The sequence below is a fragment of the Salvelinus alpinus genome, chromosome 12 (assembly GCF_045679555.1).
Source record: "Salvelinus alpinus chromosome 12, SLU_Salpinus.1, whole genome shotgun sequence".
In the NCBI taxonomy this organism is placed as follows: Eukaryota; Metazoa; Chordata; class Actinopteri; order Salmoniformes; family Salmonidae; genus Salvelinus; species Salvelinus alpinus.
Window position 1 is genome coordinate 26,568,635 of NC_092097.1, and position 13,369 is coordinate 26,582,003.

Genomic DNA, 13,369 nt, shown 5'->3' on the forward strand with positions numbered 1-13,369 from the left:
CCACATATATATACAAACCCTGTTATAAGTAATAACCCATTATTACCAAAGAACATTTAAAGTAATGGAATGTTTAAGATCTGGAGTGTTGAAATATTGTGATAAGCTCTCACATTATGCAAAGACAGATCCTGTTGGACTGTTCACTCTCTCTCAATGAGCTTCATGTAGATGAGCCTCTGGCATCAACTGTCTCGGAGATTGAGAGATGGTACAAATAAAGGCCTTTAATTTGACTGTTTTTTAAAGAGCAAACAAGACAGAACATGTAACAACTATCTATAGATAGGAGTTCCCTTTCACGTACAGTCTATACATCAAAAACATTCTGTCGCTCACAAAAGGGCAGGTTGCCAGAAATAAATTGTGTTCATGTAAGCTCACTGACAAACAAACAGTGGTCTTCCTCAGTGATCAATACATTCTTAGAAATTGTGATAAATAATAAATGAATGGGTTTGACTCTCATAGTGCCATGTTAAAACAGTCTGCCCAAGAGGATCAAAATGGTTGCCAATGGTTAAACTGATGATGACCTGAGGCCGAAACGTTTGTGTTTTGTTTTCACTTTCATTTATGCACTTTCTTGCACTCAGATTTTTTGGGCACCATGATATTTTAATAAACATTCAAGCCTCGGTTTTGGATGTTTAGTTTTTTTTCGACAGTGTGCGATCCTCCATCTCTTCCAGTATTCTTATTTTGACTCCTACACACCTGGAAAATATACTGCTCAGTAAGTAGTAAGTACCTTAAAAGAGCACAGATGGCCTCATCATTTTTGCCAATGGTTAGAGGAATGTCAACAAACATGTACGTCTACTTTCTTATTAGGCTATGTGAAGGGAAGTATAATATTTTTCCACTGGCTTCACCATAATGTCAGTTGCAGTGTGTGTCAGGGTGTGGGACCTGTCAGTGAGTAAGAAAGGACTTAACGACAGCACGCAGCCGCCGGTGACCCACTGCCAGCACGATGGGCGAAATGGCGATGAAGATGCTGTTGGCAAAGCGAGCTATTACCGGGAGAAACCTGTCTGAAGATCCTTTATTGTAGTTTAAGTAGTTGATAGAGATGATGCTAGTTCCCCAAGACACAATGAAGAGGATGGTGAGGGCTAGAATCACCTGGCGAGAGAGGGAAGGTAAGGAAAGAAAATACTGTGAAACTATTTACCTGTTTTCGTCCTCTCTTAGGCCGACGGTCATAAAAGATACACACACATTCTCTATAAAAACACTGTTTTTTGAAAACACCAGGATCATCATTCCTCATTTTTTATGACAATAACAATGTTACAGGTCCAAATCACATGTTGTACTTATTTCCGTCCACAATAACCAGGCGGCAGGCCACACACAACAAGCCATCATTCTGAATCCCCTCCAGTCTCTCTTACCTTGGCAGCCCGTCTCTCAGCCGGTATCCTCTTGATGATGGGCGCGTCCTGGGCCATGTGTGCTGGGTTGCGGGTCCTGCCGTGGGTATAGAGTGTGTAGAGTGAGCCCAGGTTGGTGATGGCCATCAGGATGATAGGCAGGATCTCGTGGATCACCATGGAGGTGGTGGTGTAGGCCAGGGTATCGTAGCTGGAGGGGAAGTTCCACACACAGCCCAGCAGGGGGCGTGTGGTGCTGCTGACCAACATCAGGGTCTGGAGGGGAAGAGGGTAGAGGAGACAGAGGACAGCAGAGAGGAGAGGAAATGAGGGGAGATGGGGATGGAGATAACTACCTGGCATGATGACTCCTTGCTGTCCCCAGTCCACCTGGCCGTGCTGCTGCTCCAGTTTCAACTGTTCTGCCTATGGAACCCTGACCTGTTCACCGGACGTGCTACCTGTCCCAGACCTGCTGTTTTCAACTCTCTAGAGACTGCAGGAGCGGTAGAGATACTCTTGATGATCGGCTATGAAAAGCCAACTGACATTTACTCCTGAGGTGCTGACTTGCTGCACCCTAGACAACTACTGTGATTATTATTATTTGACCATGCTGGTAATTTATGAACATTTGAACATCTTGGCCATGTTCTCTTATAATCTCCACCCGGCACAGCCAGAAGAAGACTGGCCACCCCTCATAGCCTGGTTCCTCTCTAGGTTTCTTCCTAGGTTTTGGCCTTTCTAGGGAGTTTTTCCTAGCCACCGTGCTTCTACACCTGCATTGCTTGCTGTTTGGGGTTTTAGGCTGAGTTTCTGTACAGCACTTTGAGATATCAGCTGATGTAAGAAGAGCTATATAAATACATTTGATGTGATTTGATTTGAGATAAGATGGAGAAGGTTTTTTAGATAGTTTCCCACAACTTAGAAAATACACATCACCTATTGTCTACCTCTGTGCTTCTATTATATCAGGGTCCTACCTCTGTGCTGTTCTTGTTCCCCTTGGTAGAGTAGATGTGTGCAGGTATAGCGTAGATCAGGTTGAGATACCAGATGAGGCCCAGGCTAATCAGAAGGTTCTTGGAGGGTCTGCGGGGCACGTGAACAGTCCGTGAGGGAGGGGCCACGCGCCTCAGTGTCTGGAAGTGGAAAGCACTGAGGAAGAGTGTTGACCACACGTTGACTGAGCGAAGCCACACCCACACCCCCATCAGGACGTGACACCCGTCTCTGGAAGAGTTCAGCTAGAGAGAGAGCTGAGTGTGAGGTTTTATGTGTGTGTACACTATAGTGCCGACCTGAACAATGCTCTTATTATAAGTATGGCATGGTATATTGTCTGATTGCTTTCTTTTCACATGGCATATCTCTAGTTACAGCCACACCACCCTCCATAACCCTTACATTTTAAACTACCATTCCTCAAAGACCAGCTCAAATCCCTCCAATATCTCAAATTCCAAATTACAACCCTGTTACTTTGAGCCCAAACCACACACTTTCCATACTTGCCTCCCCATTGTCTCAAGCACCCACATACAGCCCTCATTCTTCATGGCACCCCCTACCACAGTGCCCGACTCCTGTCACATTCCCATCCAGCTCCTTACCTCCAGCCCCAGGTCAGAGATGACCAGCAGGATGTTCCTCAGCAGAGAAAGGAGAAGGTTGGAGAGGGCCATGTTTATCAGGATGATGTCTGAGTTACGTCCTCCACTGGGGTCTCTGAATACGCTCTCACTAATTACGCCAACCACCGTGGCGTTACCCACAATACCCAGCAGGACCAAGATTATGTAGAGGGCGTTCTGGAAGGGATACCCGTTGACACCGAGACCCATCCCCACTGGCTCCTCATCTCTCAACTCCGGCATTGGGGTCTCCATCTCAGCTACTGAATTAGAGTTAGAGTTCTGGGTAGAATACTCTTCAGTTTCTTTGCATCCTAATCCAGGGCCCAGTTTTCCCAGTTTCTTCTAAGAGTAGTTATATTTCAGTAAATGTCTGCAGCCTCTAATCCACTGCTAGATGTTTTATTCCAAATATGAACAACTCTTGTTCATAGATACAAATGCACAGCAAAATAGATATTGATTGCTGCCCATCTATTATAGGTACACTTTCATAAACACTCACTCTTTCTGTAGCATTGAACACAAGCCCAACCTCCCACAGAACTACCAATGTAAAATCACCATGGACACCAGACAAATACAAAGTAGTTCCTACCATACCCATCCACCTAAAATCACAGCAAAGGGCATTTCCCTAGTTACCCAACCAATCAATGCTAGACCAGGGGTACACTACACCCATGGGAATGTGGGTGTTTCAGAGTTTAGCTACCAGGAGCTGAGAGTGCATATACACGGAACAGGAGAGATTAATCAGCTAGTCTAATTGAAACATGCCACCTTAGCAGCTAGGTTAATTAGGATGCCACACTAGCTTCCCCAGGGAGGAGGGGGGAGTTGTGTTTGGTTGTGGTGCTGAATAGGAAGTAATCACTTGATGCCATTCATAAAACAAGGCAAGGTCATCCAAAATTATTTTATTTCAAAAATATTGTTCAGACAATGATCTTAGAGCATAGTTTCCCAAATTATAATGTAATACAAGCAATGTACAAAATTGAAAACATTGGAAAGTAAGAATCTGGCTTGTATTTGGTTCATGATGTGCTGTTTTATAGGCCATTTACAGTAACTCTCATAGCTCTTCCTTGACAACAGCTATATTCAATGTGAGTATTCATCTCTCCTTCCTCTTACCCGCTCGTTCTCCCTCTCAAGTTCACTCCGACGCTCCCTCTCTTTTCCCCTTTCTTTCTCTCCCTCTATCCCTGCAACTTATTTTCTGGTGGTGGGCGAGAGAGATGGAGTATGAAGGAGAAGAGACACTGCGACTTCGTCTGCAACCAAGAGAGAAGTTAGTCTCAGAGCTGAGACTCAAAAATGTAGCCCGTATGGAACAGAGTACGACAGTGCTTCTTCCCTATCTTCTTCTGTCAGGAGAAATGGACTGAGTCACTCTCCTCATCACTACGACTCCCTCTTTTCTTCCTGAAAGAGGAAAAAAAGAGCAAAGGAAAAGAGTATATGTCATGAGGGAAAGCAGCTCCATACAATCAACAAACACACTCAGTACAGATATACCCATACTCCAGTAGAGGAAGAATCTCCATTAGTTTCCGGCAAACATTTTTTAGGGCGACTTGATTCAGGGGAGACTCCCTGTTGGGCTGTGGTACAGCAGGCGACGCTAGGACAAAGAGAGATGAGCACAAGACACTTTGTTGGAGGAAATGGTTCCAAAGTCAGAGGACGCTAAAGAAAATGATGAGCACATGAGAAACATAATTTGAGAAGACAGAACAATAGAAAACAAATGAGATGCCAGGATGCAAAAATAAAGGACAGAAATAAAAAAAAGCATGGGATAAGAGATTAGAATATCACATTACAGGGTTTCCCTATGGATGAGTGGTCCCGCTTTAAATGAAGTGCAGCTTATAAAGGCTTCATAAGCACTAAATAAATGTGTCACAAATCACCTATGTATGTCATGCTCTATAAAGGGTTCATAAATGTGGCATAAGGAAGGTAGCCTAGTGTTTAGAGCGTTGGACTAGTAACCGAAAGGTTGCAAGATTCGAATCCCCAAGCTGACAAGGTAAAAATCTGTCGTTCTGCCCCTGAACAAGGCAGTTAACCCAGTGTTCCTAGGCCGTCATTGAAAATAAGAATTTGTTCTTAACCTCTTGACGCTAGGGGCTTTAAATTTTTTTAAATAACGTTCCCAAGGTAAACAGACTATTTCACAGGTCCAGATCGTAGAATATGCATATAATTTACAGATTAGGATAGAAAACACTCCAAAGTTTCCAAAACTGTCAAAATATTGTCTGTGAGTATAACAAAACTGATTCTGCAGGCGAAAACCTGAGAAAATCTAACCCGGAAGTGATTTATTTTTTTATCTGTATTTCCTGGCCCGTCTTTCTTCCATTTAAAGGGGTATCAACCAGATTCCTTTCCCAATGGCTTCCTCAGGCTGTGACCAGGCTTTAGACATAGTTTCAGGCTTTTATTTTGAAAAATTAGCGAGATTTTTCAAAAGTAGTCAGGTGTCCTCTGATTAGTTCCTGCGTGCGAGAGGGTAGCTCTCCATTTTCTTTTTCTCTCTTATTGAATAGGTTACGGTCCGGTTGAAATATTATCGATTATGTTTGTTAAAAACAACCTGAGGATTGATTATAAAAAACATTTGACATGTTTCTACGACCATTACGGATACTTTTTGGAATTTTCGTCGAACGGAACGAGGCTTTGGTTTTCTGAACATAACGCGCAACCCAAATGGCGTTTCTTTGTTATAAAAGTCATATTTATCGAACAAAAATAACATTTGTTGTGTAACTGGGAGTCTCGTGAGTGTAAACATCCGAAGATTATCAAAGGTAAGCGATTCATTTTATTGCTTTTCTGACTTTCGTGACCAAGCTAACCAAGCTAATATAAGGTTAACTGTTCTAGCATTGATTGATACACTCACAAAAGCTTAGATTGCTTTCGTTGCAAAGCATATTTTCAAAATCTGACACGATAGGTGGATTAACAACAAGCTAAGCTGTGTTTTGGTATATTTCACTTGTGATTGCATGATTATAAATATTTTTAGTAATATTTTTGAATCTGATACGTTTGGGAATTTTCTTCTGCCTTTCAGGACCGGAACGAGACTATAGTTTTCTGAACATAACGCGCAACCCAAATGGCGTTTTTTTGTTATAAAAGTAATATTTATCGAACAAAAATAACATTTATTGTGTAACTGGGAGACTCGTGAGTGCAAACATCCGAAGATTATCAAAGGTAAGCAATTAATTTGATTGCTTTTCTGAATTTCGTGACCATGCTAATTTGGGGCTAGCTGTTCTAGCATTGATTGATACACTCACAAAAGCTTGGATTTCTTTCTCTGTAAAGCATATTTTAAAAATCGGACACGATAGGTGGATTAACCTGTCTAGGATGAGAGTGGCGCTAGCGGCACTCCCCCCCCACCCCCACTGAAAAACCAGTGCCGCGAAATTCAAAAAAAATATTTTTTTTAAATATTTAACTTTCACACATTAAAGTCCAATACAGCTAATGAAAGACACAGATCTTGTGAATCCAGTCAACATGTCCGATTTTTAAAATGTTTTACAGGGAAGACACAATATGTAAAGATGTACATCTATTACCTAAAAACACATTAGCATAATCCACCATCTTTTATTTGTCCACCAACACCAGTAGCTATCACCAATTCGGCTAAACTAAGATATTTATAGCCCCTAACCAAGAAAAAAACTCATCAGATGACAGTCTGATAACATATTTATGGTATGGGATAGGTTTTGTTAGAAAAAAGTGCATATTTCAGGTAGATGGCATAGGTTACAATTGCACCCACCGTCACAAATGGAATAGAAAAACTACTTAGAGCAACGTGTTTACCTACTTACTAATCATCAAACATTTCGTAAAAATACACAGCATACACGAATCGAAAGACACAGATCCTGTGAATACAGACAATATTTCAGATTTTCTAAGTGTCTTACAGCGAAAACACAATAAATCGTTATATTAGCATAGCACATAGCACATAGCAGCCCAGCATTGATTCTAGCCAAAGTGAGCGATAAAAGTAAACATCGCCAAAATATATAAATTTTTTCACTAACCTTCTCAGAATTCTTCAGATGACACTCCTGTAACATCATATTACACAATCCATATAGAGTTTGATCGAAAATGTTTATATTTAGCCACCAAAATCATGGTTAGACAATGTGAAATGTAGCTCAGCTGGTCAGAAAAAGTCTGTGCGCCACTTAGACAGTGATCTACTCTTATACATAAATACTCATAAACGTGACTAAAAAATATAGGGTGGACAGGGATTGATAGACAATTTAATTCTTAATACAATCGCGGAATTACATTTTTTAAATTATCCTTACTTTTCAATACAGCTTGCGCCAAGCGAAGCTACGTCAAAAAACATGGCGTCCGAAGCCACTAACATTTTTCGACAGAAACACGATTTATCATAATAAAAATGTCCTACTTTGAGCTGTTCTTCCATCAGTATCTTGGGCAAAGGATCCTTTCTTGGGTCCAATCGTCTTTTGGTGGAAAGCTGTCCTCTTGCCATGTGGAAATGCCAACTGCGTTCGGGATGAACTGGAAGCGTGCCCAGCAATTCACAGCGTTTCAGAAATAAATGTCCCAAAATCGCACTAAACGGATATAAATTGCTATAAAACGCTTTAAATTAACTACCTTATGATGTTTTTAACTCCCATAACGAGTAGAAACATGACCAGAGTAATATTACTCCCTCCACTAATGCTTGGAACAGGTGCGGGTCGGTGTCCTCTAGGCGCATGACGCAGCTCCAAAAGAGTGACTAGCCTCAGGGTCTTTTAATTTATAGTGCCTGTGAACGCGCAATCGACCCCATTCAAATCGTCATCACGTAAAGACATCCAGGGGAAGACGTAAGCAGTGTCCGTATAGTCATAGCAATAACAGTGCCCTTTTAACTGACTCCAGAACAGTGGCCAAAATTTCTGAAATCTGACTCCATGTCAGGGAAATTGCTGTAGAATGGGCTCTGTTCCACTTAGAGACAAAATTTCAACTCCTATAGAAACTATAGACTGTTTTCTATCCAATAATAATAATAATATGCATATTGTACGATCAAGAACTTTGTGGGAAGCCGTTTCAAAAAATTACACGATTAGCATAAATAGCCACAACAGCGCCCCCATCCTCAACAGGTTAACAACAAGCTAACTTCTACTTAGTACTCATCCCGGATCCGGGAGCACCCCCATCAGTAAAAAAAGCTGACTAGCATAGCCTAGCATAGCGCCACAAGTAAATACTAGCATCTAAATATCATTAAATCACAAGTCCAAGACACCAGATGAAAGATACAGATCTTGTGAATCCAGCCATCATTTCTGATTTTTAAAATGTTTTACAGGGAAGACACAATATGTAAATCTATTAGCTAACCACGATAGCAAAAGACACAACATTTTTTTCTCCACCATTTTTTTCCTGCATAGGTAGCTATCACAATTTCGACCAAATAAAGATATAAATAGCCACTAACCAAGAAACAACTTCATCAAATGACAGTCTGATAACATATTTATTGTATAGCATATGTTTTGTTAGAAAAATGTGCATATTTCAGGTATAAATCACAGTTCTACATTGCAGCTGCAATCTGAAATAGCGTCGATGCAGGCAGAATAATTACAGAGACCAACGTCAAATACCTAATTACTCATCATAAAACATTTCTGAAAAATACACAGCGTACAGCAAATGAAAGCCCAACATCTTGTGAATCCAGCCAATATGTCAGATTTTTTAAGTGTTTTACAGCGAAAACACAATATAGCATTATATTAGCGTACCACAATAGCCAGAAACACAACCGCATTTACCAGCAGCAAAGGTTAGCGATCGTAACAATCCAGCAAAAGATATATAATTGGACTAACCTTGATATACTTCATCAGATGACAGTCCTGTAACATCATATTACACAATGCATATAGGTTTTGTTTGGAAATGTGCATATTTAGCAGCACAAATCGTGGTTATACAATGTGATCAGTAGCAACAGTTCATGCATTCTGGCCGGCGCCATCTTGGAGAGGCACCTAATCTAATCAATAAATAATCGTAAACTTGACAAAAAAATACAGGTTGGACAGCAAATGAAAGATGCATTAGTTATTAATGCAACCGCTGAGTTAGATTTTTAAAATTAACGTTACTAGACATACAGTGTGCGTTACAGCCAGACTAGTGCCGCAATTAATGGCGGACAAATCCATTTACATTTTTCCACATAAATACGGAATAACATCATAAATAGCTCTTACTTTTGGACGAGCTTCCATCAGAATCTTGGGCAAGTTGTCCTTTGTCCAAAAGAATCGTTGCTCGGTTGTAAAACGTCGTCTTCAACTTTGGAACTAGCAGCTAACAATAGCTATGTGGCGCAGACATGCCCAAATCCTCAAAACGCAATACTAAGGAAATTCCGAAAATAGCAATATACTCGCATAAACTGATATAACTCGGTTTAAAATAACTTCGTTATGATGTTTCTAACACCTATATCGAATTAAATCACAGACGGATATAACTTAGGCCTATAACGAGAGCTTTTGAGCATGCCATCCTGAGGTCCTCCATTGCGTCTTGACGAACGTCGAAAGGAGCGCACCCCCCATGCCATGTCCTTTTATAAGGTCTGAGATCTACGTAGAAACTCCATTCCAATTCTCATTGGTTACTGACATCCAGGGGAAGGCGGGTGCAGTTCATGTCGACCCATAGGATACATACAGAGCTTTAAACTGATCTGAGAACAGAGCCTCGTTTTCAGACCTTCGCAGTTCCTGTCATGAATTTCGCTGCAGAAAGAGTTCTGTTTCACCCACAGACATAATTCAAACGGTTTTAGAAACTAGAGATTGTTTTCTATCCAATAGTAATAATAATATGCATATTGTACGAGCAAGAATTGAGTACGAGGCAGTTTAATTTGGGAACGATAAATGGTAACGTTGAAACAGCACCCCCTATATTGAGAAAAGGCTAAGCTGTGTTTTGGTATATTTCACTTGTGATTGCATGATTATAAATATTTTTTGTAATATTTTGCGCCCTGCAATTCAGCGGTTGTTTAGGAAAATTATCCCGTAAAAGGGATCCGTAGCGTAGAGAAGTTAACTGACTTGCCTAGTTAAATAAAGGTAAAATAAATAAAACATTTAAAAAAATAACTGACAAAACCACCAATGTCAAATGTGACATAACCCACTGTGTAAAATATGACACTTATACTTTATAAAGGGTGACATAAACACCACTTAATTAAGGCTTTATGAATCATATTGAATTGAGACTTCACAAAGCATCTATAACCTTGTGGATAGTGGGTTCAATTCCTAGGACCACCCATACGTAAACATGCATGTGTAAACGTATTGCTCCTTCTCCTTGCTCGAACCTGGGCTCGAACCATGGAACCTCTGAACACAGTCACCCATGTAGCATCGTTACCTCTCTTTCCAGAAAAGCCACAGCCCTTACAACACAAGGGGAACCACTACTTCTGTCTCAGAGCAAGTGACGTCGCCGGTTGATGGCCAACCTCTTTGCCTCGTGTACATAGCCAATACGGAACCTGATGTCACGCCCTGACCATAGAGAGCCCTTGGTTCTCTATGGTGTAGTAGGTCAGGGCGTGACTAGGGGGTGATCTAGTATATCTATTTCTATGTTGGTGCTAATATGGTTCCCAATTAGAGGCAGCTGTTTATCGTTGTCTCTGATTGGGGATCATATTTAGGTAGCTATTTCCCCACCTGTGTTTTGTGGGATATTGATTGTTAGTGTATTTGGGCACTACGTCCTCACGGTCTTTGTAAGTTTTGTTATTTTGTTTTGTTAGTTTCACTTAAATAAATATGTGGAACTATACTCACGCTGCGCCTTGGTCCGCTCATTTCCAAGATCGTGACAGAATATCCCACCAAACAAGGACCAAGCAGCGTGCAACGATGGGAAAAATAAGTTGGACCTGGGAAGAAATCATGGAAGGACAGGAGACCCTTCCTTGGCAGGAGTCGCAGAGGACGCAAGAAGGACGGCGACGACGCCGGGGACCGCGGCCACAGAAACCGCAAGATTTTTTTTTGGGGGGGGGGTACCAGAGCCCGCCTGGGAGTCGATGGAACAGTGTGAGGAGGGATACCGGAGAATGGAGTTGGCTAGGACTATGCGGCAACGCAGGCATTTGGAGGAGCGTGTCATCGGTCTGGTGAAACCTGGGCCGGCTCCACGCATCTGGACTCCAGTGCGCCTCCCCAGTCCGGTACGTCCAGTGTCTCCTCCTTGCACTCTCCTTGAGGTGCATGTCCCCAGCCCGGTACGTCCTGTGCCTGCTTCCTGCACTCGCTTTGAAGTGCCAGAGACTGTCAGGGAGGCATTGGAGAAGTTAGGAGAGAGAGAGATGAGAGAGATATTGTGCAAGTGTGTTCTGCTCAACATCCGACCAGAGGATCCGGTTAGCAGTCTGGTGCAACCTGGGCTGGCTCCACGCTTCTGGCCTCCAGTGCGCCTCCCCAGTCTGGTATGTCCTGTGTCTCCTCCTCGCACTCTCCCTGAAGTGCGCCTCCACAGTCCAGTACGTCCTGTGCCTCCTCTCCGCACTCGCCCTGAGGTGCGTGTCATCAGCCCGGTGCCACCTGTACCGGTCCCACGCATCAGGCCTCCAGTGCGCCTCCACAGTCCAGTACGTCCTGTGCCTCCTCCCCACACTCGCCCTGAGGTCCATGTCATCAGCCCGGTGCCACCTGTACCGGTCCCACGCATCAGGCCTCCAGTGCGCCTCCCCAGTCCAGAGCTTCCGGCGACAGTTCCCAGTCCAGAGCTTCCGGCGACAGTTCCTGGCCAGAGCTTCCGGCGACAGTTCCCAGTCCAGAGCTTCTGGTAACAGTTCCCAGTCCAGAGCGGTCCGGAACCTCCAGCGACGGTCTGCGGTCCAGAGCATCCTGCGACGGTCTGCGGTCCGGAGCCTCCTGCGACGGTCTGCGGTCCGGAGCCTCCTAGGACGGTCTGCGGTCCGGAGCCTCCAGCGACGGTCTGCGGTCCGGAGCCTCCAGGGACGGTCTGCGGTCCGGAGCCTCCAGCGACGGTCTGCGGTCCGGAGCCTCCAGCGACAGTCTGCGGTCCGGAGCCTCCAGCGACAGTCTGTGGTCCAGAGCCTCCAGCGGGGGTTCCCAGTCCGGAGCCTCCTGCGAGGGTTCCCAGTCCGGAGCCTCCGGCGACAATCTACAGTCCGGAGTCCCCGGCAACGATCTACGGTCCGGTTCCTCCGGCGACGATCCACGGTCCGGAGCATCCGGCGATGATTCACGGTCCGGTTCCTCTGGCGACGACCCACGGTCCGGTTCTTCCGGCGATGAGCCACGGTCCGATTCCTCCGATGACGTGTCCACAAGCGGAATGGGTACTTCGCACCGGAGCCGCCCCCGACGGTAGATCCCCACCCGGACCCTCCCCTATTGAGTAAGGTTTTGCGGTCGGAGTCCGCAAAAGTCTCTGTTGTGTGGCGCACATGAGGTGATGAAGTTACACTTGTATGCAATTCACTACTAAATGTTTGCCATCAGATATCTTATAATGGCCTTCTGCCAGAAGTCAAATAGCTCTGGATGAGTTATCTGTACAGTTGCCATTTTTTCCCTGTGCTTCCTACTAGCGTTTTTTTCTCCTCCGTTCTTCTCCCCTCTGCTCCATGTACACCATTGGAGGCTCCTCAGAGGGGGAAGGGGAGGATCATCCTCCTCAGTGAAAGTCCTCCTCAGTTATAATTTTTAGATAAAACTAGACAAAATATATTCAAGGAACAAATAATTGAATTAAACACTTTTTTGCAAGGAAGGTCTACAGTAGCCTCAACAGCACTCTGTAGGGTAGCACAGTGGTGTAGCCGGACGACAGCTAGCTTCCGTCCTCCTCTGGGTACATTGACTTCAATACCAAACCTAGGAGGCTTATGGTTCTCACCCCCTTCCTTCCATGGCTTAGAAAGTAATTATGACAACATCTGGAGGACGTCCTCCAACCTTGAAAGTTCCTTGCCCTGGGGCCTCCTCCTCCGATGTGCTTTGAAAGAGAGGCGAGGATTGGAGGAAACACGGACGAAGGAAGCAAGGATTTGACATCTAGTCGGTGGGTGATTATATATGCAATATAACCATAAAGAAAGCATAGTGATACTAAAGTATTCATTAAATGGGCCTTTTTCTATAATGATAACTCAATCAGGTGACCCCTCCTCAGTGCTGAACAGTGCTGAATTTGCTAATTACATAGACAAGGGGG

At 43.7% G+C, this 13,369-nt stretch overlaps 1 protein-coding gene across 1 annotated transcript; it reads right to left on the minus strand.

Annotated features, from left to right (window-relative positions):
* Positions 1-915: 915 nt before the first annotated feature.
* LOC139535268 (olfactory receptor class A-like protein 4) lies at positions 916-3,262 on the minus strand. Its single transcript, XM_071334594.1, has 4 exons — positions 2,999-3,262; positions 2,369-2,632; positions 1,401-1,655; positions 916-1,128 (listed from the first exon to the last, which is right to left on the minus strand). The coding sequence occupies exons 1-4, from the start codon at positions 3,260-3,262 to the stop codon at positions 916-918; spliced, it is 996 nt and encodes a 331-aa protein (XP_071190695.1).
* Between the last annotated feature and the right edge of the window lie 10,107 nt (positions 3,263-13,369).